The 25,411-nt window shown below is 38.7% G+C and overlaps 3 protein-coding genes across 5 annotated transcripts; all 3 read left to right on the top strand.

Annotated features, from left to right (window-relative positions):
- The first annotated feature begins 398 nt into the window (after positions 1-398).
- LOC134882315 (MAP kinase-activated protein kinase 2-like) lies at positions 399-6,286 on the top strand. The gene is made up of 10 exons (XM_063909947.1): positions 399-1,008; positions 2,133-2,272; positions 3,550-3,614; positions 3,693-3,772; positions 3,850-3,976; positions 4,589-4,664; positions 4,806-4,930; positions 5,124-5,209; positions 5,726-5,806; positions 5,903-6,286. The coding sequence occupies exons 1-10, from the start codon at positions 766-768 to the stop codon at positions 6,107-6,109; spliced, it is 1,230 nt and encodes a 409-aa protein (XP_063766017.1). The 5' UTR covers positions 399-765; the 3' UTR covers positions 6,110-6,286.
- Positions 6,287-7,577: 1,291 nt separating this feature from the next.
- si:dkey-197j19.6 (actin nucleation-promoting factor WAS) lies at positions 7,578-11,673 on the top strand. The gene is made up of 9 exons (XM_063911527.1): positions 7,578-8,008; positions 9,112-9,258; positions 9,407-9,493; positions 9,820-9,904; positions 10,021-10,096; positions 10,178-10,241; positions 10,335-10,488; positions 10,608-10,837; positions 10,917-11,673. Exons 1-9 carry the CDS (start codon positions 7,910-7,912, stop codon positions 11,076-11,078), a joined length of 1,104 nt encoding a protein of 367 aa, XP_063767597.1. The 5' UTR covers positions 7,578-7,909; the 3' UTR covers positions 11,079-11,673.
- A 356-nt stretch (positions 11,674-12,029) lies between these two features.
- pfkfb4b (6-phosphofructo-2-kinase/fructose-2,6-biphosphatase 4b) lies at positions 12,030-25,384 on the top strand. 3 transcript variants are annotated; one of them, XM_063910638.1, is made up of 14 exons: positions 17,381-17,860; positions 19,180-19,296; positions 19,404-19,500; positions 19,866-19,932; positions 20,038-20,112; positions 20,195-20,251; positions 20,395-20,516; positions 20,778-20,985; positions 21,086-21,232; positions 21,321-21,425; positions 21,526-21,655; positions 21,796-21,858; positions 22,287-22,351; positions 24,308-25,384. In XM_063910638.1, the coding sequence occupies exons 1-14, from the start codon at positions 17,749-17,751 to the stop codon at positions 24,365-24,367; spliced, it is 1,425 nt and encodes a 474-aa protein (XP_063766708.1). In that variant the 5' UTR covers positions 17,381-17,748; the 3' UTR covers positions 24,368-25,384. The 3 variants fall into 3 exon arrangements, with proteins under 3 accessions (XP_063766709.1, XP_063766708.1, XP_063766707.1); XM_063910639.1 differs by lacking the exons at positions 17,381-17,860; positions 24,308-25,384 and adding an exon at positions 12,030-12,120 and having other exon boundaries at positions 22,287-23,885; XM_063910637.1 differs by lacking the exon at positions 24,308-25,384 and having other exon boundaries at positions 17,385-17,860; positions 22,287-23,885.
- Positions 25,385-25,411: the final 27 nt, after the last annotated feature.

Below are 25,411 nucleotides of genomic sequence, written 5' to 3'. Positions count from 1 at the left end.
CATGCAAATGTCTCAATACATACAATAAACAAATGAGACTGGTTCTTCCAAAACCCTACCATATCAGACAGACAAAGGTGTAGTCATACTGTTTGTCACACTCTCATCTTCGCCATTTTGATTGCTCTGTTAATAACTTTATTGGCATTCTACACAAGTCACAGTTTCCCTCTTGACTGTATTGTTCAGTATTCATGGCAATGAAAGGAAGACTCCACAAAACAGTATAAGGGAACAAACTTGTTATATGTATAAAGTAGTTATTATTCATTTCTGGTGTTTTCTGTCTCTCCACTGGTACTCTTCGTGCGTCTGTAGTTTTTACGCGTGGTTGTTCCTTTAAGAAAATGAATTTGAGGAGCTCCGCGCTGACGTAAGGGAATTGGAGAGCTTGGTTATCCCCGCAGGAAGAGGCAGAGAGCCGTGATGAGGAACAGATAGGGGGAACAGACTTTATCAGCTTTTCCTTACCTCCGTTTCATTTAGTGTGTTGTATTATCTATACTGTATCTAGATCAGTTTACATCTTGTTAAGTTCTTTATGCTAACATAACGTTGCATGTTTCTGACCTCCGCCCCTTTTTCTGCTGTAATGAGTTTTTTTAGATTGCTCACTTCATTTTGTTGGACGAAATGTTCAGTCGATCATCACAGAAGTCCTCTGGACGTACACGGATAAACTAGGATGGTACCGGATATTTTCTGCGGCACATGCTGATGACATTTGCTCTGCAGCACTGTTAGCTATTTACAGAATAATTCAAAATGCATCATAACCAGGAGGAGCTGTCGGTAAATCAAATGACTGCGCAGCCCGGGCCAGCGCACCACGGTGACTCTAACAGCGGCCCGACTGACCAGCAGCCGCCTGCATACTCAAAAGTGGAGTTCAAGAGACATGCAGTAACTGATGACTATAAAATCACTGCTCAGGTTCTTGGTCTTGGAATCAATGGGAAAGTGCTGGAATGTTATTGCAAGATAACGGGAGAGAAATGTGCCCTGAAGGTGTGTGTTTGTCTGCTCCTTCAGCCTGTGTGATCTGAACTGTCCTCTGGAGGCTGCTGCCGCTCGAAAGACAGAGAGAGCAGCCATCAATTATTAATTTCCTCTTTGTGATCTTCACCATTTAATGCTCTCTACTAATCTGGAATTTGCCCATTATTTACATTTTTGATTCATGTAGTTTGATTTTGAATTTGCATTACCCTCATGTCATTTGACACAGATACATCTTGATTTGAACAACACGTGTGTGAAGCAATATTCAAAAACATATTCAGTAACTCAGTCACCCAGACAGTGGACCTGTCTGTCTGGCATGCAATTATGTGCTGTCTGGGTTACTTTGACACAGTTTCTGCGCCGCTCTGCCATTTTTGTGTTGACAAAGGTCTACCCTGTTCTTACCTTACACAATCATCTGACATTTAACAAATGCATTTTGTTTCATTAAGTATGCAGTTTATAAAATGTTTACAAGGATTTTTTAAAAGCCAACTTGGGAAATATGAGTGGTGAGTAATTCAGTGCTGGTAATTTAATAAAAGCTGAATGTAGGGTTCAAGCAAAGTCTAAGAAATCACAAACAGGAAAAGCAACGCCATGAGTGCCTCGACCGCAGCCACTACCGAAAAGGCTCAATGTTCTGTGGAAAACTGTGATTTCTGCATAAAGGCTTTGGAGGGAAGTCCATCCATTGTAAACAATCAGCGCCCTTTTCCTCCTTCAGTGCTCAACATGCATTATATTGTCCACAATGATTAGGGCTGGGGTCTGCATGTTGAGGAAAATAGAATATCCTCCTCCCCTGGCTGTGATACCAGATCTGCAGCACTGTGTCTTTAAAGAGGACATTGCTAAATGAAGTCTGACTCTATTCACGCTTAATGTTGTCTCTAGAAAATATTGATTAATGGCTTTAATAGCAACCACTTATAGTGCTGTGAACGGAGAGTGTCTTCCCAATGGAGGCTGTGTTGTCTCTGTGTGGGTTTATTGATTTTGTGACTAGTCTTGTCCAACTCATTATTTAAAAACATATCCATCTGATCTACCTTGTAGACTGGTTACCTTTCAACAAATCTCAAACAGAGGCATTTTATTAGTATGTGTTTTGTTTTGTGGAGCAGATCCTGTACGATACTCCTAAAGCCAGACGGGAGGTTGAGCTGCACTGTCGAGTTTCTGGAGGTCCTCACATCGTTCGGATACTCAACCTGTATGAGAACATGCACCAGGGGAAGAAATGTCTCCTCATCATAATGGAGTGGTGAGCATTACCACCCATACGTAATTTATTATCTGTTTACGTTCAAGCAAATTAGAGCTGCAAAGACAAATCGATAAGCTGTCAACTATTACATTTATTGCCATTATTTTGAGTATTTTTTAAGGAAGAATTTAAACATCTTTTTTGAACTTCTTACATGCGAACATCTTCTGTTATTTACTCTTTAATGAGTGTTAGGAAAACATTCTAACTGTGGACTAAAGAGATATATCAGGACTTGGTGTCATCTCTGTGATTTTATAGACCAAACAACTTGTGTATTCAATAACAATTATGTCAGCAGATTTTTCAGAGAAGAAATGCCGAAAATAGATTTCACATGTGCTTTTTCTAAAATGTTGTAAAGCTTTGTGTTCATTTAGGAATTTAAAGAAGTTTAACAGTTCAGAGATAAACTGTGAAGTCATACCTCCTAAAACTACTTCATATGTAACTAATGAACAACTGTTATGAAGTTCAGAACATCTTGTCTCTACACATGTCTGGAAGGTATCTAGATCCAGCTGAGCTCAACCAGCTCACACCTGGTATATGAATTTAAATGAGAGACATCTTGAGTGACCACATGGGATTGGAATTTAGTTCTGCACTTCCCCTTGACTCTGCACTCTGCCAAACCATTTCTGTTTCTGTTTGAATCCTGAACTTACAACTTACCTGATATTTCTTTGCTCCTCTTGGCACTTTCCACATCGCAGCTTGGGCTTAGCCTTTTAGATAATATATTGGGGTCCTACATAGTCTCTGATATTTTTTATAATTTAATTTGCCACAAATATACCCTTTCCTGGCTTCTTTTGTCTATATACAGTACATTACATTACTTGTTTCTTTGTCCCTTGTTTTAATTTAACTCAGATCCACAGTATCTTTATCACTTCTGTATTTATCACCCTCGACTTGTAATTCAATAACAGAGAACACATTTACTGATGCACAGGTACATCATTGAATTGCACCTGCATAAAGCTGATTTGTAATGTCCTGCACAAACACAGGCCATTTGATTAAGGTTATGTCATAAAACTAGTGTGAAATGAGTACAATAGTTTGTTCTTTTCCTTTTAAAAAGTCCTTACTGCTCGTGTCCTCTGTGGCTGTTGTGGCTCAGTAGACTGGACTCATCTGAGCGGTAAATTTTGACTCACAATGACTGCATGGTTTGTTGTCAAACCATGACTGCAGTGAAGAACTGTGTTTGCCCAGAATTTTCCTCTCTGCCCCATTTCTGATTCTCTTTGTTAATCTTGTCGCAGTATGGAGGGAGGGGAGCTATTCAGCCGCATCCAGGCCCGGGGGGACCAGGCCTTCACAGAGAGAGGTGGGTCACAGTGAGCAGTTTAAATGTCTCTATTCTGCGTGCTGTACGTCTTACATCCATTTCCTGTCTGTCCATCAGAGGCGTCAGAGATCATGCATGACATTGGCATGGCCATCGAGTACCTTCACCACATGGACATCGCTCATAGGGATGTAAAGGTGCTGCTGCTGTCTAAAATAATTTTCTGTTTAATGCATTGTTTTGAGTCTCTCATAATTTGCTTTATCTCATGCAGCCTGAAAACCTGCTGTATACCACCAAGGACAGTAACGCCACACTGAGACTGACGGACTTTGGCTTTGCTAAGGAGACGACCCTGCACAACTCCCTCCAAACTCCCTGCTACACTCCCTACTATGTTGGTGAGTGTTTGCTATCTAAAGTTTTGATTAAACCTGCAGGTACACAGTAGTATTTATGCCTGTATTATAAACAGAGGTGGATTAATTACTCAGAAATGTTACTTGAGTAAAAGCAGTATTACTACAGTGTAAAAGTACTCTGTGAATAGCAAAAGTCCTCATTTTCAATTGTTATGAACTTGATTTTCTGAAGCATCAGCATAAAAAAATGCGCACAAAATGTTAAAGTACTCGATTTACGCATGTTCCTTTTCGGAATGATATATATTGATATACATGTATTATATAATATTATTATATTTTCAATTTTTTAATAACTTAAGTTATCTAATAAATATAGTTAAGTAAAAAGAATAATATTTGCCTCTGGATTGATGTGGTGTAGAAGTATAAAGTAGCATTTCATGGACCTAAAAATGTTCCTTTAGTTAAATAATTCACAAAATTTGCTTAGTTGCCTTCCAAAATTGTGCTATTACAGTCATAGATTTTGGATGTGGTCACTGTCATTCACTGTGATGTTGTCCTTGTGTGTGCTGAATGGTCTGCTTTTGTGCGTCTCATTCCCAAAATCATTGCATTGGTTTTTTCTGTATTTATTCGTCCGTTCAGCCCCAGAAGTGCTTGGGCCAGAAAAATATGACAAATCATGTGACATGTGGTCTCTGGGCGTCATCATGTACATTCTGTGAGTATTGTCTGCAGCGGTTTTACTTACTGAAACATTTATAACTATTTAAGGTCTGTATATAAATGTGTTAATGTTTTTTTTACTTACTGTTTGGTTAAACGATGAATCAAAGTAAAATAGTTTCTTCTTCTGTTGTAGTCTCTGTGGGTTTCCTCCGTTCTACTCAAACACAGGTCAGGCCATCTCTCCAGGCATGAAGCAGAGGATCCGGCTGGGCCAATACGAGTTCCCGAACCCTGAGTGGGCCGACGTTTCTGAAGAAGGTCAGGCTTTGGACACAAAATTCTATATTACAAAGAAAATATTTCCCCAAAAATTGCCTCAGGGTTTTTAAAGATGTTTTAGATTTCCAGACAACATCTCCAGTTAATACAAAAGAAACAGCATTAGTATAGTTTCATATGAATATCAAGATGTATTGGGTTAGATTTTTGATATTGTTTAACTGTTGTGTAGCCAAACAGCTCATCATTCAGTTACTGAAGACAGACCCCAATGAGAGGATGACCATCGGACAGTTTATGAACCATCCCTGGATTAGTGTAAGTTATCAAGTTTTCTTTAAAGTACACCTGTATGAAGTAACTAAGTACTTTTACTATATATAAGATACTTTCACTTTTAGTAATATTTCAATTTCCGGCTAATTTTTCCAATTGCTCCTTTACATTTTTGACGCAAATAATATTAAAAGATTCAAACTGATAATCAAAATATAATTAACAAATATTTTATAGTGTATTATTATAGGTTAACATATACCTTTATTGATAACTCATTAAATTGTACCTGGCAATAAATCAAATAATTATAATGATCTCCTAAAACCAGATCAACATTAATGATGAACACATTAATACATCAATAATTATAATACAATAAATGATTATATATTATAATTTAATGGACTGTTGTCCAGAATGACGTCCTTTTTTTGTCACATAGTATTTCTACAGTGTGGTATCACTACTTTTACTTATATGAATACTTTGTCCGCCACTGCTTGTATGTTTATTTCCCTTTTATTAATAAGAACTTTGTATGTTTTCACACTGCAGCAGTCAATGGTGGTCCCTCCGACCCCCCTCCACACCTCTCGTGTTTTGACAGAGGACAAGGAGCTGTGGGACGATGTGAAGGTGGGATCCACTTTGTCTGGATCTGTTTAATTTCAGAATATGAACACAGGGTGGCAGTAAAGCACCAGATTTACTGAACATTATGTCTTCCAACAGGAGGAGATGACCAGCGCCCTGGCCACCATGCGGGTCGACTACGACCAGGTGAAGATCAAAGACCTGGACACGTCCAACAACCCTCTGCTCATTAAGAGACGCCAGAGGCCGGTGCAAGGAGGAGCTGAGAAGGAAAGAGTCTGTGATAGAGGAGAAGGAGGAGGAGTGGTGTGTAATACCCACAGAGAAGTTACATTTTCTGAATAGCTGGGGAAATTATCACTGGATAAAAGTAGTTTTAAACCACCAACGCCAGACTTTTCCAATTCACATATCACTACTTACTTTTTCACTTTCCTTGTATCACTACACTCAAGAGTCAATTAGTGTCAGTCTTTTTCATTGTTACCAATATAACACATAAAATAAAACTTTTAAAAATGTTTTACAGCTGTGTAGTATTGTCACTTGCATTCAAAAACCCTATTTGATACAGTTTGATTGACACTGAGAGAATTATAAAACCTCTTTAGAAACCTGCTTTTGATGTGTGGTGGAAATCAGAGAGTAAACTGAGTATAAAGTTGTTGTGGCAGCGTGAGAAATTGGTCTACTTGCTGCCAACAGAATAAGACTATATGTGGAAGTCATAAAATACACTTATTAAGAAAGATTACATCCGACTTATGAGTCCTCAAAGTAACGTTTATGATTGTTAGTGATGTGGGTATTGTTATGCACATTCAAAGGACATTACAACTGTGAGAGGTCAAGTTGATGTGTGATATCAACCCTACCAGACATTTCCACATACTTTAAACTTCCTCCTCTGGAGCATTTACCAAGCCATGAAAAATGTTTCTATACCAGAAACTCTTTCAGTAAATGGCTGAAAATAAATGTTCACTTTTTCTGCGTATTCTGTAAAGTGTGAGAAAATTGTAAAAGGTTTAAGGAAGGGCCAGCAAACAGATTACAGGTCTGAAGGATGTAAAACGAGGAATAAATGTGATTTTACAGAGAAACCTGATTTAAAGAAGAAAGGATTCCCAGAAAATTGTGATCAATTGTGGTGAAAGAGCATAAAGCAGCTTCCAGAGGATTTACTGCAGAATCCTTCAGTTCCTGCTTTTAAAGATAGATTGGATAAATAAAGGTAACACATGATCATTTGTATTATTGTTCAAAACAACAACAAAAAAGATGCTGTGGTCTACTTTGTTAGATGGAGAGACTGGTCTTTAATCATTTCAATATATTTCAAAATTGAATGATAAGGAGCTTCAGTTAGCCGGAGCTTTAGAAGTATAAACCCGACACCCGTTAATTTTTCATGTGCACAGGATAATATGGGGCGTAGCCAGTGGTAGAAGAAGTACGTACTCTAATGTCAAATCCCTCCATTAAGTAACAATGCAGTGCAGTTTTTACCAGTGTAGAAGATCATAATATTGACAAATTGTTATTCATGTTTTAAAACAATAAGATTGTATAAGGCAGCAGAATTATCACTGTAGTAACATCTATACTCTTCTATCTGTTATAAACTTAATATTTCCCTTGGAAATTTAACAAATGTAAGTATAGGGTATCATAATAAGCATATTTTCAGGTAAAGTACACCTCAAAAATGCAAACAATAACCTGAGTTAAATAACTGAGTTACTTTTTACTATTGCTTGTAGATTAGGTCTGTTTATGTTTAAGTGTTTAATGCCATGACAGATGAGTAAAGAGGTGTTACACATTTGATCTCATTTGACCTTTTTCAACTAATATTCAAAGTTTATTTCTAACAAATGGATCACAGAAAAGTGATCATACATGTGTTTTTCTAACAAATGTCTTGTTGCATTTACTGTACAGTTGTTCAGTTAGAAAATGAAAGCCATAGTGCATACAGAGCAAACAACAAGTCAAATTAATTTGCATGATCACCAGCTGGAATGGAAATACTGGCATTCAAACCGGCTATAGTCAGGCGTAAATGCACGGGGATTAGAATTGGATGAAAGGACGAGGTGGTGGCAGTAGTGGCAAGTAAACGGAGTAAACGAGGGTCTTGTGATGGCGTCAGGTGTGATTCCTGGATGTCAGGTAATGAGTGATCTCCTGACTTTCCGTGAGAAAGGTGTCCTCTTCACTCTGCTCCACCCTCAGTGTAAGGTCAGTTCTGTTTATTACTGTCAATTTAAAGTATCTGGTTGACACAATTTACCTGAGTATACTGTATGTGTTCTCTATTTCTAAATATTTAAACCCGGAATAAGCCAAACCAAATGGGTGTCTGAGTCTGGTAAACACTGGTAAAGGTAAAATGTTGAAAAAGTTACATTTCATCTGTTTGGTTGAACATGTGTTCTGTCATTTCCTGGTGTTGTTTTCATGTTATCAGTAACATTGATCAAAGAGATGAATGGGCTTTCTGTGATGTTGTTTTTTTTGTTGCTTTCTGTTGCATGACACAACCTGAATATGTTACCAGAGCTGGTGCTATATGTTACTAAAATGGAGACTAGAGCACCTTAAAGAGCAAAGAAGTTAGAGGCGGTGATGAAGAAATAAAAAACAAGATGCTTATTTTGGAAACAAAAAATGCAAATTTAGCCAACTGCAGGACTTCAATCCATAACATAAAGTTTAATGATTCATTACCAAAATGTTTAAGAAACTTAAGGGTAGCTGCATATTTAATAAAGGTTGGACATTAAATTATAGAAGAGATTGGAGTTGGTTTTAAAGACAGCATAACATTAGAACATTAGAAAAAAGTGTAACTGTAATCCTGCAACTTCATTAACTTTGGGTAATAATATGCCATCACACACAAGGGAACTAAATAAGGTAGCAAAGTTTAAGTTGGGTTGTTATTTATTAAAAAGTTAATGGATAATTTAAAAGAGATAATGGTCCCTCTGAGAAGATGCCTCTCTGACATAACACTCAGATTGTTTAAACTTTAGAAAGGAGAGGGATGGGGATAATAAAATACCAGAGAAAAAAATATATTTCTGATGGTAGAGGAGATGCACAAACACAGACTACATTCCCAATCAAGAATGCTTGGTGGGTCTTAAAGGTCTTCCATACCTTCACCAGCAGATAAGCGGCTTTTAAACAGCTCAGCACATTTAATCCTTTTAGCCTACTTTGGTTATTAAGTATGTTAAAGTTTATTATCTTTTCAATCATTAAATTACTAATCAGTGTTTTTGCACAAGTTTAAATAAGTGTATGAAATAGTTTTCGTCTGCACTGTTGTATTGCAGCTGATCAAGTCCACAGTAGCACAGGTTCTGGTTGCAGAAGAGACCGGGGGTGAGAGTCCAGGCTGGACTTGGTTGGGTTGTGGCGCTGTGTGTCTCATTGAGGATACTTACATCCACACCTACTTCCTGCGTCTGTACTGTGTCAAGGTAAGAGGAACTGCAGACCTTAGTGACAATATCTTGTTTGGTGTCCCTACACTTTTCCTAATGTTACATCTACAGTTCAATATCTGCATATAACCTCTTTCACTTTTTCCTTTCTTTCAATCATTCCTGTGTCTTTTCCTGGACAAAGCACGCCACTTTACTGTGGGAGCAGGAGCTGTACATCCCATTCAAATACACTGCACCTTGCAAGTTCTTCCACACATTCCCTGCAGATGTAAGCAAGTATCAGTGAATGCAACATGCTCACATGATTCAGAGGTTACATGTTACTATAAGTATATTAATTGAATTCTTTCAGATAATTAATATAAAGTATAAATCAATGAATAATGCTAAATGCATTATAACTGAATAAATTGTCCTGTGATAAAAATAGGGTAAATTAAATTGGCTCCAACTTTACCACCTGCAACATTAAAATGATTCTTGAACATAATTCAACACTAATTATGTCCGGATACTATTTATTATTTAAGTATCATTCATCGTTCAGATAATTCGTTTTTAGTATTTATTCATGGGTTTGCTGTGTCTGAACAGGGCAACCAGGTAGGCCTCAACTTTGCCAATGAGGCAGAGGCAGAAGAATTTCTTCTGTCCGTCGAGGCTGTTCAAAGAGACCAAGGTTAGAATAATAGCATTATCAAGATAAACACACTTCAAATGTGTGTTTGCTCTTTTAAAGTGAAAACATCTCTGTCAATCTTCAATTTTTCTAAATTCACGCCTTCTGTTTTTCAGAAAAGATGACCATGATGAGTGAAAAAACAGATGTTGAAAAAAAAATCAAGTCGACAAGTGATCTGCCTAATTTTGGGTGACAAATATGTTATGATGCATAGATGTAAAGATGTGAAGAGAGCAGGGGATTAAAGCAATGATTTACTTTGTCTTTCAGTACAATTAAGCGACTGGACCTTTTAGACAAGGAGCAACATTTCCAGAAGGAGGAAAGACCTATGGTAGTTACACAGGCAGAATGTCACATCGTGAGACTCAAACTTCTGGAAACAGTGCGCTAATTTATTCCATTCCCTGTTTACTTCAATGAAAAGTTAAAGGAACTGGACCCTGGTATGAGGAGGCTGTTGGTGCAGGCAAGCCTCACTGAGGAAGATCTGCAAGAAAAAGATGTTTCAGAAGCTGTTGACTGCATCATCAAACAATTTGGAGGAATAAAGGCTGTGCAAAGAGAGCTGAGGAACAGAGGTACTTTATCTTGAGCATGTGTGGTGTAGTGTTTGTATCTTTTGTGTTTGTTATGCTTCAAAATTAATCAATTAACATATCCTGGATATTTTAAGACAGTTATTTTGCATATTTGATAGGCCCTGTATCTCACACCTTGCCAAGAGCTGCAGGGGCGTCCATCTCTCTCGCTTTGAAGAAAGGGCCTTTACCACCAGTTCCCTCTCAAGGCAGCAGCACCTCCCAGTCCACACCACCGTTCACAAACTCACTACATCAGAGTACTATTCCCCTGCAGATTCCTCTTCCTCCATCTACTCCTGCGCCAGTTCTCACAGAGAGGATCAGAAAGAGCGCAAGTTTCAAACCTGTAAGCTAATGTTGCAGTTGTCTACATTTTAAAATGTAAAAGGTTTGGTGAGTAATATTCACTTTTTTTGCGGTACCAGGTGGCCTCGCAAGCAGCTTCAGAAAAGGGTGACCTTATTCTTAATGCAATGAGGGAACTCTTCAGACAAAAGAAGATGCAAAGGACAAGTGCAGATCAGAGTGATATTGAGCCAGACACTAAAAGCGACGAGATCTTTGGAAGAAACTCCTGTTTAAATTGAGTTGTCATTTAAAATGTATTTGATAGGGGCTGATATGCTGCCTCTTGTCTCTTATTCTCTCACAAGGCCATAGCTGAATCAAGCTGTTAACACAAGTTACTGCTGCACCCCCTTATCAGTGTGTTTTGATCAGACACTGTCACCCCCAAGTAGGAATCTTTATTATTTACCCATAATCCAACTAGTACTCCTGTGATGTTATACAACCTGGTTACATGCTTTTATTATTGTGTATGTTTTTTTGTGCAAAACTTTTATGATTCAGTTCACCTCATTACGACTTCATCTATGTCCTTTATTTGAGTTGAATGGAGAAGAAGAAATGTACAAAAAGACAGAATGACCTAAAACAAAGACAACAAGAAGAAAATTAGGAATTGGTCAAAAGTATCTATAGACCAAGAAAGGAATAAAGCAATGCCAAAGCATAAAATAAGTTTCCCTTAACCTGACGCTGAAGGAGCTCAAATTCTGTTTCCCTCTGAAATGTTGTCCGTTCTTACCTTACAGGCTGAGGAACCGGCAAATACAAGAACTTTTCAAATACTGTGATTTAATGTTTAAGAATTTGCACCATTAAACTGAAATAACTCTATATACATTTTGACACGTTATTCCAGTTACAGTTAGGGCCTTAAGATTGTGTGTTAATGCATCTTGGTTGATAATGTATTTCATCATTGCAAACGCACTAAACATTTACAATGAAATAAAATACAATGTAGTTGGGGGGGTTCAGGGGTAGTTTCATGCACTGGCTTGTGCATGTAGTAGGGATACTTGTTCTGACATGAAAAAGAACTTGAACATAACCTGTTTAGATATGTTCAAGCCCTTTTAGATGCACATGATCAAGGCAAAAACAATAACAAGTGGCTGTGCTTGTGCACGTGCGTGCGTGCGTATGTAGGCGATAATGCGCGCGCGCACCTCTCTCCATTCATTGCTGTGCTGCTGCAGAACTCACTTTGCTCACCACACTGGAGAGAGGAGGCTTTAAAAACCGGGACCATGAGGGGCTCCTGCCGCTCCAGAAACACAGGTAGGGTGCAAACTCCCACTGAGGTCTCACTTTTTATTTTCTTATTTATGTTCTGTTAACTCTTTCAAGACGACATAGTGTGCAGTGAGTGCTACAGAGCAGCTGGGCTAGCAGGCGGTGGAAGTAAACAAGTCTCTGTCACGTATGCATGCTCCAGAGCTGACAGGGCTGCCTACCGAGGAAAAACGGGACAGGCTGCACCAGGAAACATTGTTAAAGACTGCTTTCACGTTGTAAATACATAGTTTGCAAATGCATGGATGCCTAAGTAGCTAAAGCATCTTCCTATCTGCTGCTAAACCTGTCTGCAGCTGCTGGTTAGCTAGCATGCAAGCTATCTGGTGGGCTAACAGTTAATGAGGGGATGTAAACACGACTGTTTGTTTGAAGAAATGTTTTTTATCGTCCTGTCACTTTTTATAATGTTGGGTCAAGGACCGCGAGATGACAGATCTGAGAGATGAAGCTGCAACTGCAGAATGTTCCAGAAATATTTAGTTGTATTTGGTACTATAAAGCTGATGTGAGGACATACTATGTGGAAGGAGTAGAGGGTAGGAGAGGTGAGAGTAGGGCAGGACTTCTTTGAACAGCCTTATCCCCACACTCGTTTTACTGCAGATCTGATCCTCAACGCACTTTTCGGAGCTTTTGTTTTCCAAGGATATTATAGGCTTGCTTTTAATATTGTGCTTATAGGGATTATTGTAGCTAAAACATGCAATTTAGAATATTTATTGTAGGATTAAGTGTAGGAAATCCAATTGCTACAAAAATATGTAGCATTGGATGAGAGATCTTTTTCTTTTTGGTGCAAAATCCTGGTCTAACTGTTGGTGGCTTGTGTCAAAGATATCTGCATGTTCTTAACATTTTAGCCTGAACGTTTTTGTGTTTACTTTTGCATACTGTCAAACCCAAGCTACTATTCTATTAGTATTCTCGAATGAATACTTCACATACTATAGAGGATTAGATGTGCATATGAAGGACATCTGAACCAGTGCAAATACTATGGCCGTTGATCTGTAGGGACTCAGGTATTGTGTTACTCTGTCAAACAAACTCTATCCAACAAGTCCCTGGTAGATTTTGTATCTCCAGGGACTAATGAACTGACATTTGCACGCATATGATCACGGAGGTTTAAAACGTTGTGGCGGATGTACGAGGGATGACAGAGCGTGTTGGTGTGCATAATATGCTCTGCTGTCAGTCTGCCTCACAGAGAGGTAGGGCTATGCAGAACAACAGGAAAAACAAGTTAGAAGAAGCATAAAAGTGTATTTGAGGGAGAGCCTGGCCTAGTTATTTTTTTAGGTCAAAGACAAACACTGCTTTGTATTTTAGCTTTTCAGTAGCTGTGCCTAAAGTCTACCTGCATGCCCCTGCTGTAAACAGGAATGTTAACAAGACACTGTTTTTTTGAAATTATTGAGTTAGCTTTGTCCCAAGTGTGTTTATAACTGCAGACGGAGAGAAATATCCTTCAGTGGGTGCAGCATACCGTCACAGATTCTTTACCTACGTGCACTCCATGGTGGCAGAGCAGAATATTTACCCCCACGCATCATGCCAGCTGCAGAACATTCACCTTCTCCTTTTTTTTAATTATCTCCGTCAGATTTCTTCTCTGAATAAACACAATAAAACACTCCCTCCCCTCCGTCCTCGCTGGCTCCCTGCGCCTCCCTCCCTCCCTATGTCTGCTCTCTATCTGGGGGAAAGTTCACCCACTCGCTCAGAATCTCATTATAGGCTCCAGGCAGAGCTGCAGCGTGCGTGCGCGCGCGCGTGTGGCCAACGCAGCCTATAAGTACGCCTGCTCACTGCAATGATCTTGCTGATGTTTTGGCATGTGGGAGCATTGAGGCTGGACGTTGTTTGTGTTACTTGTGTATGTTTCTGCTTGCAAATGTGGAAACACTCCTGTACAATGGAGACTTTAATCTTGCTGACTCGGATGAAACCTCCTCTCCTGTCATCCTCCATCGCACCTATCACAAAACGAACATATAGACCACTTAAAACAAATAAGTGGTGAAAACATTAGTCCATTAATCATAGTTGATTGACCCCAAACTAATTACCAGTTTATTTGATAATCAAGTTATCATTTATAAGACTTTGGTCAATCAGAAATGCCAATATTCTCTGCTATTTTTAATAACTATTATCTTTGTAAAATGAATGTCTTTGTGACTGTATAAAACCAGCTATATTAAGGCGTTACCTTGGGCTATATTTTAACGCCCCATTCCACATACTTTTATCCTGAGTCTGTTTTAAATGCTTTGAGCTAAACCCAAGTTATAGTTTATAGTACAGCATGTATTATGTAAATATTGTAAGCCAAAGTACACTGTGGTTTTTGTGAACAGGGACATCTTTAAAAAGGAAAGGTCTTCCAATATTTGTCTGCCAAAACTAGGTCCTCAACTAGAGAAGGGGTCGGCCAGCACAGAGCCCTCACCTCAATCCCGTCTAAACTTGAAGATTGCTCACTGAAGAAAAGCCCAGTCTATAGCCCCGGAACAAATCAAGAGACCACTTCAGCATTATCATTTTCTCTTGTTTTATTATTTATAGACATGTCTTTGAGTTAAATGATTATTATTATTTTTTTATCGTATTCTATAAACTACTGACAAGTTCTCTCTGTGTTGGAATTCAACAGACACTGGAATGGCTGCCATACATGTAGAGACAAAGATTTAAGAAACATTTAGAGTGGTTTCTTCATTTTTTCCAGAGCTGTGTGTGTCTGTCTTAAAAGCAGAAGTTGTTCTAAATGAGAAATGCTACACCCTGATACGAATATCAATCATTACTTAGTTTTATGATATTTTTGTCTAAATCTCTTATCAAGCTATGTGAATAACAAGCTGAACAAAAGTATTATAAACATTTGTTAGCCACAGATGTTATTTTCTTGAAGGGAACCAGCTCTTATTTCTTACTCACACCCGAATGATTTCTCCTTTTAGATGTTGTATTAAAGCAGGTCAAACTTAGACACTTCACACTGGATATTGTATTGCTTTCAATACTGTTGTCAGTTTGATAGATACACTTCTAACGGTCTGTTATTTACCATCTAGGAGTTGCTGCACCGTGCTAAAGTGATTTGTACTGCATGCATGTGCGTGTGTGTGTGTGTGTGTGTGTGTGTGTGTGTGTGTGTGTGTGTGTGTGTGTGTGTGTGTGTGTGTGTGTGTGTGTGTGTGTGTGTGTGTGTGTGTGTGTGTGTGTGGTGAAGTGTGTTGTTGATGGGATAAGTCCTGCAGGCATGCTGAATCTTCTCTGACCTGTGTGTGTGTGTTTACTGTCGCAGTTGATGATTGAAAACACAGCGGCCAGTAGGATACATTTGTATTGTCAACATCTGTTCAGTAAAATGTTGGCCTTTGGAAATGAGTCAGCAGCTCCCCCTAGTGTTACATCTCTGACCCTAGATAAGGCTTCATCAGGAACAAAACAATTCAAGATCCCTAAAGTAAAGTCAGTGTGTTTTTAATCTGACTGCATTTAGTCATTAGCTGAAAGTGAAGTGTGAAGCACTTCTGGTTAGTGATGTGCTAAGCTGCTGCACTGGACCTTTTGTCTTGTGCAGGACTTAGCTGTAGACAACATTTTCTCCAGTTTCATATTGTTTTGGTTGTTCACAAATGTTATTCGCATGTATTTTTTCTTGGGACCACCACACTGCTGTGTAGAGACATAAACAAATTGTAAAAAAGGTATTTAATATGCAAGACTTAAATGTACTACAGAACAAATAATAAGTCTCCTGCTTGTCTGTGAATCAATTAGTTGATATGCAGGATCTGTATTGACACAAGTTTTGGGCATTTATCATAATTTGCTGATTCATACATTTAAAATGTCGATGCTGCTTCTCTGTTCTTTTATATATTTTCTAATTTAATGTATTATAGCTTGTTTTGTCTTGACCTAGATTTTTGGTCGGACAAAACAAGGTACTTGAAGGTGCCATCTTGCTGTGGGAACCTTACACTCTATGGATGTATCTGCTGATTATTTTCTTAACTACTGGAGTCATTATTTTTGAAAATCTCTGATTAAAATACTACAGAATGAAAATATTTTACATGTATTTAATATGTGATAAAGCGGCATATCTTCATTTTGAAGAACTGAAATAAATCCATAAGATTATTTATTTTTTCAGAATAGTTGTTGATTAATGTAATAGTATATGACTAATCAAATAATGTTTGCATATCTAGTAAGAACTATCATTTGTTTCGGCCCTAAACTGACCTGCACAATAGATTAAACTGGTGACGGCTGGCTTTCTCTTACAAAAATAATAAGATTTAGGATAACTGCATAAAATGAAGCTAATAGTGGGTTTTTAAATTCCTTTGTTCTAAATATATTTTCCTTATCTTATGTAGAGCTTGTTGATGACTTTTGCCACAGGAAGGCTGTGTGCTTCTCGCACTGAGGCCCGTGTCTGGGTCGTGTTAACTAGTTTCAGTGATGACGTTTATGTGAGCTCCCAGCAGTCATCACGCCCTCCCTGTCCCAGACCCGCCTCTCCTATTGGCTGCTGGACCTCTCGTCTCTTCTCTGATTGGCTCACTTCTCAGCTGCATTCACTGCCCATGTGTGCTGCATGTGAACAGCTGAACGCTTGTTATTCCTCTTACATTTGCATTCTTTTTCTACTTTACTTGCTCACTCCCTGCGACATTACGGTAACATTTTAAATGTTTTCTTTGAAACATTTAGTATTTTGTTGTTCGCTGGAGATATTTCTGAGAAATATTATTAGTGCTTATATTGGTCGTGTTTTACATCTCAATAAGTTCAGTAAAGTCTTAAGCGTTACACGACTGAAATGTACAACAACAAAAATAACAACAAGAACAACAGCTTTACATTGTCAAACACACATCTTATCTGTGCTTGACAGAAAGATTCAAGATTCAAAGGTGTATTGTCATAAGTATAATGTACAGAACTACGGTGTAGTTATATAATGTAAGACAAACGTAGATCCGACGTTTATAAACAGTGCAATTACAAGACATTAAAAACAACAATAAAGACAGGTTTTATTTATTGCATAGCATTTAGCTGACGTCTTTTATCCAAAGCCACTATAAATGCAATAAACCGTAAAGAAAAAAGAAAAAGTCCTGGTGCATAAGTAAAACCTTCATTTGCGACTTTTTGACAAATTCAACCAGGTTTTTTACCTGTTTTACCATGTTATTATAAAATACTGTGGATACCTTGAGTTAGGATTAGTTTCACCAACATGGTATTTATTTATTTTTCCTCCTTTAAGTGTATATACAGATAGTATTAGGTATAGTGCAGTGTGTGCTGCTGAATCAATAACATGTTGAGGCAGTTACTCGGGGTTAAAATAACAGTGAACTGCTGCTTAAGCAAAGTCACATCCTGTACGTCCTTTGTTTTGCTCCCTCGTCCCTCGCTGCGCGCAGTCTCCAGTGTTTACGGTATTGAGCAACCGCTGTTTCTCAGCTGATATGACATCCATCCCCCTGCAGCCTGCTGCATCAGACTGCCGGGCTACAGCCCACCACCTCAGTTCACCATTAGCAGGGCAGCGTCAGTGATCCAACCTAAAGGATGTTAGACAACGAAGAGTTCATGCTGGAGAACTCCCCGCGGGAGCTCACCCAGAACCCGCTGAAGAAGATCTGGATGCCGTGCCGGAACGCGCACATTGCGCAGAGACGCGGTAAGATGCGGAGGGCCGCCTGCAGCCGCACAGGGATGTGACCGGGAGCTGATTTGGGCTTCTGCTGATCTTATTTTTAATTTTCTTAATTTTTGTTTCTTTCGTTCAAAATATTATTTTTATTTATTCTTGAAGCCTTGGTCATGTCTGGCTTTGATTTGAAAGAGAATCCGGTATGTTATATTTACGCGCGTTTGTTTAAAACCATGCGCAGTAAAACAGTGCAGAATATTTCTGCCCTTTTTGTTTTTTTTGTAAGTGTTGCATCATCTTACCCCCACCCCCCTTATAATACGGGCATGGAGGTACATTTGATTTGCAACCTCGGTGAATTAGATTTGGTCATATGACACACTTGACCCAAATACATGAATTGGTCCTCCGGACCAGCCCGTGTTGAGGATGTGAGAAAGCCGCTGGGCTTTAGAGCTCAGTCTGCAGCTCGGTTTGCTTTTCGCTGAGTCAAGCTCTGGTATCACAAGCAGTCCAGTCTTGTTTCTGGCTCTAAACACTCTGTGCTTCAGCTTCAACTGTTATTATTTTGTACCGTTTTATATATACATTATCTTTAGAAATTATTCCATGATCCGTGAGGGCAGTAAGTGTCCCGCAGGGATATTTGCAGAAGTGCTGAGGGTTGTGACCTTTATATGGATGTGACTAGTATTTTTATTAGCATTGGGTTTTGTGTGTATTAGCCAAAAAACGTAAACATATTTGCTTGCAGAATCTCAAATGCTGTCATTGCTTCTATGTGTGACATCCCTAAATAAAACAAAAATTGTGAAAAATAATGATACTTTAGTAAGAATGAGAAAAAAATCTAGGTAAATGAATGTGATTTACTTACAAAAACATCCTCAATGTTTAGAAATTCAGCTTCCAAATTCCATAACACTTTGGGGCCCATTAAGAAATTCTTGACAACCTGAGCTTTATTGAACCACAGCAATATGCGTATGTCGCTGGTCAGCTTTTACAGAAGTATGTGAGGGTTTTCAACCTTCTGAACTCTACTTGTACATGCTAATTTAGAAGCATATTCAGTCATTTGTTCTCCTTTTTTATAGATTTTTGAAAGATGTGGTTTGTTCTCTGTTTCAGTTGTTATAATAATGTGTCACTGTCACTCAATGTGAGCCGTTTTCCAACAAGTGTTATCGGGTTCTGGTGTAATTATGAGCGGTCTTCAAAACTAATTAAACTCTCTCTCTAAAACTGAATGGAACAATGTTGACAAGCCATGCTCAGCCAATACTGTACATGCGAAAGAAATGAGTTAAATCTCTTAAAACTGTGTCTCTCTCTCCCTCACACAGTGTGCATGACAAACTGCCCGACCCTGATTGTGACGGTTGGACTTCCTGCTCGAGGGAAGACCTACATCTCAAAGAAGCTCACACGCTACTTGAACTGGATAGGTGTGCCAACTAAAGGTAACAGCTGCCCCCCAACACAATCACAGATGTATTAAGAAACTGCTTTATTTGGAAAGCAGCAATGCTCCCATTATGAAGGAATTGAAATGTATAATATGTTACAGAGTTCAACGTTGGCCAGTACCGGAGGGGGTGTCTGAAGATCTACAAGTCCTTTGAGTTCTTCCGGCCAGATAACGAGGAGGGGTTAAAAATCAGACGGTAAGTCTTCAACGGCCTGTCAACTACCTGCACCTGCTTTACTGTAGCATGGGATGTGTCTACAGGTCAGATAACAACAAGTGATATTTCTGTAGGTAATTATGTGAAACGTTTAATAAGAAGAACGTTTTAAGAACCAAACTTCCTTTGTCTCATATGTTGATAGTGTTGTCTGCACTTGCTGTGTTGTTGTTTTATCTTGTTGAGTGTATAATTTAATAATACAATACCACCATTTAAATACACCTTTTGGCTTTGTTTAAAAAACCAAGTTAATTAAACAGAACATTCTGCAGTGGATCTACTTGGGTAACAGTTAAACGTCTTTGCAGCAATCTGACTTTGTGCCTTGTGTCCTCCAACAGTCAGTGTGCGTTAGCAGCACTGAATGACGTCCGGCAGTACCTGAGTGTCGAAGGAGGACAGGTGGCGGTGAGTCCTTAATGATTTCCTTATTTAATCCATAGCAAATAATAATATCAATTCATAAACTGTACATCAGAGCTGCATAAAAACATATTTTCCCTGTTGCTTCAGGTGTTTGATGCAACAAATACAACAAGAGAACGAAGAGGGACCATCGTCAAGTTTGCTGAGCAGAATGGGTTCAAGGTAAGTCAAATAAGGAAACGTGTGATTCTGATTCAACCTGACTTTATGACCCCATGTTTATTATCATCTCTTGTCAATGCAGGTGTTCTTTGTGGAGTCTGTGTGTGAAGACCCAGATGTCATTGCACAAAATATAGTGGTAAGCCCTTTCATCTTTATATTCTATCCATAGAAAATCACTTAAAATACATTAGTACACAAGAATAATAGTAAGTAATCTAAAAATCTGTCAGGCATCTCACTTCCTCTTTTCTCTGCTCACATCCTCCCCCTTATTTGTAGCAAGTTAAGTTGGACAGCCCAGACTACATACACTGCAACACAGAGGAGGCCATCGAGGACTTTATGAAGAGGATCAAGTGTTACGAGTCGTCCTACCAGCCTCTGGACGAAGTTCTGGACAGGTGAGGAGCACAAAAGATTTAGATAAGAGTAAACGTTCTGCTCAAGATCACAGACTGATTTGTTTAGAGTTTTAAGAAGGGACAAAGCACATTAATTACCATGAGCCTTTGAGTCATTCTTGTAAGAATACCAGGTTTAGCCACAAAGGCTAATATTCATCTGCAGTCCCTGGCAGGTTCATGGCATTCAAAGAAAAGGTAACATAAGCACAGAGAAAACACGTGAGCACTTTTGAACTGTGACTGACTCTCGTTCTGCAGGGATCTCTCCTACATTAAGATCATTGACGTGGGCTGTCGTTACCTGGTGAACCGCGTCCTTGACCACGTCCAAAGCAGGATCGTCTACTACCTGATGAACATCCACATCACGCCACGCTCCATCTACCTGTGCCGCCACGGGGAGAGCGACCTGAACATCAAGGGGCGGATCGGAGGAGACTCTGCCCTGTCTCCCAGAGGAAAAGAGGTGCGTTTTGTGTCACACCTGAGATCAAATATCCTCCAAGTTTGGTTACGGTGGAGAAATGATAGTTCTCATTGGATGGATTTTGTCTCTTGTGTTCTAGTATGCCAAATGTCTGAGGAAATTCATCCAGGAACAGAACATCAAAGATCTAAAAGTGTGGACGAGTCAGATGAAGAGGACAATCCAGACAGCGGAGAGCCTGGGCGTACCGTACGAACAGTGGAAGTCTCTCAACGAAATAGATGCTGTACGGTGAATCATCAAAATGAACCTAACAGCCTTATTTTAAGCCTTGTTTACTCAAGATTAACACATCTTCTCCCCTCTTAACAAAGGGTGTGTGTGAGGAAATGATGTATGAGGAGATCCAGGAGCATTTCCCTCTGGAGTTTGCTCTGAGAGACCAAGACAAGTACCGCTACCGCTATCCTAAAGGAGAGGTGAGAGCGGCACTCCTCCAAAAGCCTGGGCATTATTCTTTAGAGGGGAATGGATTTGTTTGTGTGCTGTGATTTTGACGGATCTGTGCTTCTCTCTCAGTCGTATGAAGACCTGGTGCAACGCCTGGAGCCTGTGATCATGGAGCTGGAGAGGCAGGAGAACGTTCTGGTTGTGTGTCACCAGGCCGTCATGCGTTGTCTTCTTGCGTATTTCCTGGACAAGACTGCAGGTAAGAAGGACTTACAGTTGGAAATAAAAACACTGTTACAACACATCAACAAGCACTATAAGCAGCCGTAAATAGAAATATGCAGAACGCCTTGACCCTGAAACTTAAAAGATGTTTTATAGCTTTATGTCTCTCCACAGATGAGTTGCCTTATCTCAAGTGCCCTTTGCACACAGTGTTGAAGTTGACCCCAATGGCCTACGGTGAGTTCTGTAATTTCAACACTTAGATTCTTTTGAACCATATTTGTTCTGATACAATACAGTATAACTCCCATGTTGCTTAGTTTATACAATCTTATTTTCGATCCAATGTAAACAAAAAAAACACCTAGACGTAGTACGTAGTGACATTTATATGATCACAATAAAGAACCAACTTCATTTGGTTAACTTCTATAATTGGGAAATATGGGTTGCTATGAAAAAAAAGAAAGCCTGATATAAATAGTATAGGAATTATTTTTGAATTTATACAAGATTCTTATTTTTTTACCTGGGCACATTTACCATGATTTATGAGTACCTAATTTAAGATTGATAACATATTTATATTGTACCGTGCTTAGACTAAAGATATCTTGCTATCTCCACTGGTTTTAACCCTTAATAATTGCTTTTCTCTTCCTCAGGATGTAAAGTGGAGTCTGTGTATTTAGGCGTGGACTCTGTCAACACACACAGAGACAGACCCGAGGTAGGTATCACAGGCAGCTCTCAGAAATGTCTGTCAGCAGAAGACGTAGACAACTTGAATCCCCTTCAGGTGTGACTCGCATCACTGCGCTTTCCACACTGCACATCGGTGACCAGGGACGCAGCAAACACTTCACCTGTGAACGCTGTGTGTGACTCTCATCATTAATGGGGAGGCACATTGTATGTGTTCCATCATTTTAGTCTGCATCTCCCCCTGAAGTAGTCGGTGCTGAACATCCTCTCTCCTATTACTGCTCTGAGAATGTACATCCTTCACACATGGCAGGGGAAACCATGTCCCTGTGCACCGGTGTTTCCTGACAGCACTACAACTGTGACACAAAATTACCATTGCCACTCCTACCTCCATCCTGCCAGCAATGACCTTTTTTCATCTCATGTTTGTCTTTTGTGATGCTTATTTTTTCTAATGTCTTTTTCTGTATTAGCCAAAGGAGGCCAATGCACTGCTGCTTAAGAAAATGCAGAAAATAAGAGAAAACGCTGCAAGTACAACCAAATACAGAAACTGTCAATCACATAGAACACAGTTACATTCGCTTAATAGAAAGACTCTTTAGAATTGAATGTTAAAATAGTAATCAGCAGACATCTTAAATAATATTAAAGTCATATATTCAGAATGTAAGAACAAAACGTCTTATTTTCCAACCACACTGACTTCACAAGTAGCGTGTCGTGTTCTTCTGTTGTGCTCTGACTAACGGCATGTCTGTTTTTGGTTATGCTTTCTCACTTTGGCGCACTTTCTATTAAATGCTGCAAATGTGGGGTCAAACTGGTGAAGATCTTTCCTCCATGCCTTCATTTTCTCCCTCGTGTCAGTGTGTTGAGTTCTCAGGGCATACATATTTTTTTTTACATCTTAGTACATAACTGGAATCCAGTTTCAGGATGAATCCCTCAGCTGTGTGTATTTGTGCGTCTATATTTGTGAGGACCAGATTGACTCGAACCTCTAGAGTGAGGACATATTTTAGACTTTTGGTGGGGTTGAGGACTTTTAGAATAAGGTTCAAGCACCTGTTAGGGGCGGGGTGGGGCTAGGGAATAAGCTTCCTCACAAGTATAGAAGGACAAAGGGTGTAGAGAACCTGACCTACATATCATTTTAGAATGTCTTAGAATACAATGTTGAATTTCACGGTGTTTTCATTGAATGTTTGCCAGATTGCATTAAAGCCTGTTTTTTGTACACTTAAACATTTCCCCTTTACATCATTATTTTCTGCACATGAAGTGACGCACGATATTATTTTAATTCCAGTAATTATTTTCTTACTTTGTGTCTGTTGTTTACTGCTACTTAAATGTGAAGGGTTAATCTGCAATGCCGACCAAAATGAAACGCTAAACTTAAATAAAGGTAATTAACTATAAAATCAAAACTTAATATAGTTCCAACCATTTATTTGAGAACGCACATGCTTAAATTATTTTTCATGAAATGTAACTTTTTGTTTTGTTTGTGAAGATTATTGTAAATATAAAAACCTAAAATGGAAAAAACATTCTTTCTCCCGTTACTTTTTTTCTGCAATCATTGACCAGTTATTTTGTAAGACAGTGACTAATATATACAGTTATCAAAGGGAGGGGGGGTGTAAGACAGGTTTTGTCTCAATAAAGCATTAAGTAATGAATGGATAGCTTTGTACAGTAAAATGCTCACTTCTGTGCTGTTAAAAATGAATCATTGAGAATTGTGAACCATGAGCAAGTATTGTCTAATGTAAATCTAACTTAAGAACATTTAAAAACCTGTAACAGCAGCCGATGTCTATTCATATTCTCAATGAATACTAAATAAAAGCATGAATTCGGCCTTCATTAGAGACACTTCATTATAGCCTTCAATATGAATATGGGTTTTTTTTGGATGAAGGATTAAGTAATAAAGGATTATAACGCAGTGCTTTTCTCACTGTTTCAGAATGTGAGAGTGCAGCGCACGACAGAAGACGCTCTGCTGACCGTCCCCGCTCACCTCTGATCTCTGCTCCTCCTCCTCCTCAGGCTTTCTGTCCGGACCTCTGAACTGCATTAAGGTTCAAACTGTAAAGCACTTTCACTAAACGTTATCCATTTTTATACGTCTGTTTTGTTGTGATCCGAACTCCTACTGTAGCTTAACCCTCCCCGAGAAAAATAATATGCCAATATTTTTGATATATGGGTTGACTTTTATTGTTGCAATGATTATATTCCCTTAACTTTCAGCACCTTTTTCCATTATATTATTTAAAATCAACTGTATATTTTTAAATGTATATTGCCATATAATCCAAGTGTCTCAGAGGATGTCTTTACTGTAGGAAAAATAAGAAACGTAAGCTCCCTCCCAAAGAGCTGGGAAGACACTGTTACTACGAGAGACTCGTGAGTGCAGTCTTAGATCCTGGACTGAAGAAAACCAAGAAGAGGGTTTGGTGAACTGTGTTTCCTTTACTACAAAACGTTCTCAGTGTATAAACTCTTAAGTAAAAAGATTGATATAAATCTTAAAACATTCCAGAGGTGAAGATGAAATCCTTTCCCCACACAGGATGTATAAACACTGTAAATGTTTCTGACAGATGTAGCTGATGTTCTGTATCACCACACTTGGGACGAGTCTCTTCTTATAATTGTTTTTAAACCAAAAGGGATTTTTTTTTTCTTTTGTTGGGGTGGACTCTGAGGGGGCTTCAGATTTTTAACGATAAAGAGAAATGCTGAGAAAAATGTGCTTTCTCAAGTCTGTCGCTTTCTTGAACAATAATGTGATAATTTAAATGAATGCCTTTTTGGGAGTATCAAAAGAACTGTGCGAACTGTACACGCATGTTTGTTTGATGTGTGTTTTATTTAAATTACCATGTAATACTGTAAATGTTATTTTTTTAAGAACTGTATCGTTTCTGTAATATTATCCATTTGCTATTGTACATTTATGTGCTGAAAATATCATTCCAAATGCCTTGTTTGTCTACAGCTGTGAAAAACTCAATAAACCTTCAATTTAGGAGGTAAAGAAATCTGTCGTTTGTGTTTCATA

This window comes from Eleginops maclovinus, chromosome 20 (genome assembly GCF_036324505.1).
Source record: "Eleginops maclovinus isolate JMC-PN-2008 ecotype Puerto Natales chromosome 20, JC_Emac_rtc_rv5, whole genome shotgun sequence".
NCBI classification, from domain to species: Eukaryota; Metazoa; Chordata; class Actinopteri; order Perciformes; family Eleginopidae; genus Eleginops; species Eleginops maclovinus.
The sequence above is the reverse complement of the archived record's forward strand: the minus strand, read 5'-3'. Positions and strand labels throughout refer to the sequence as shown.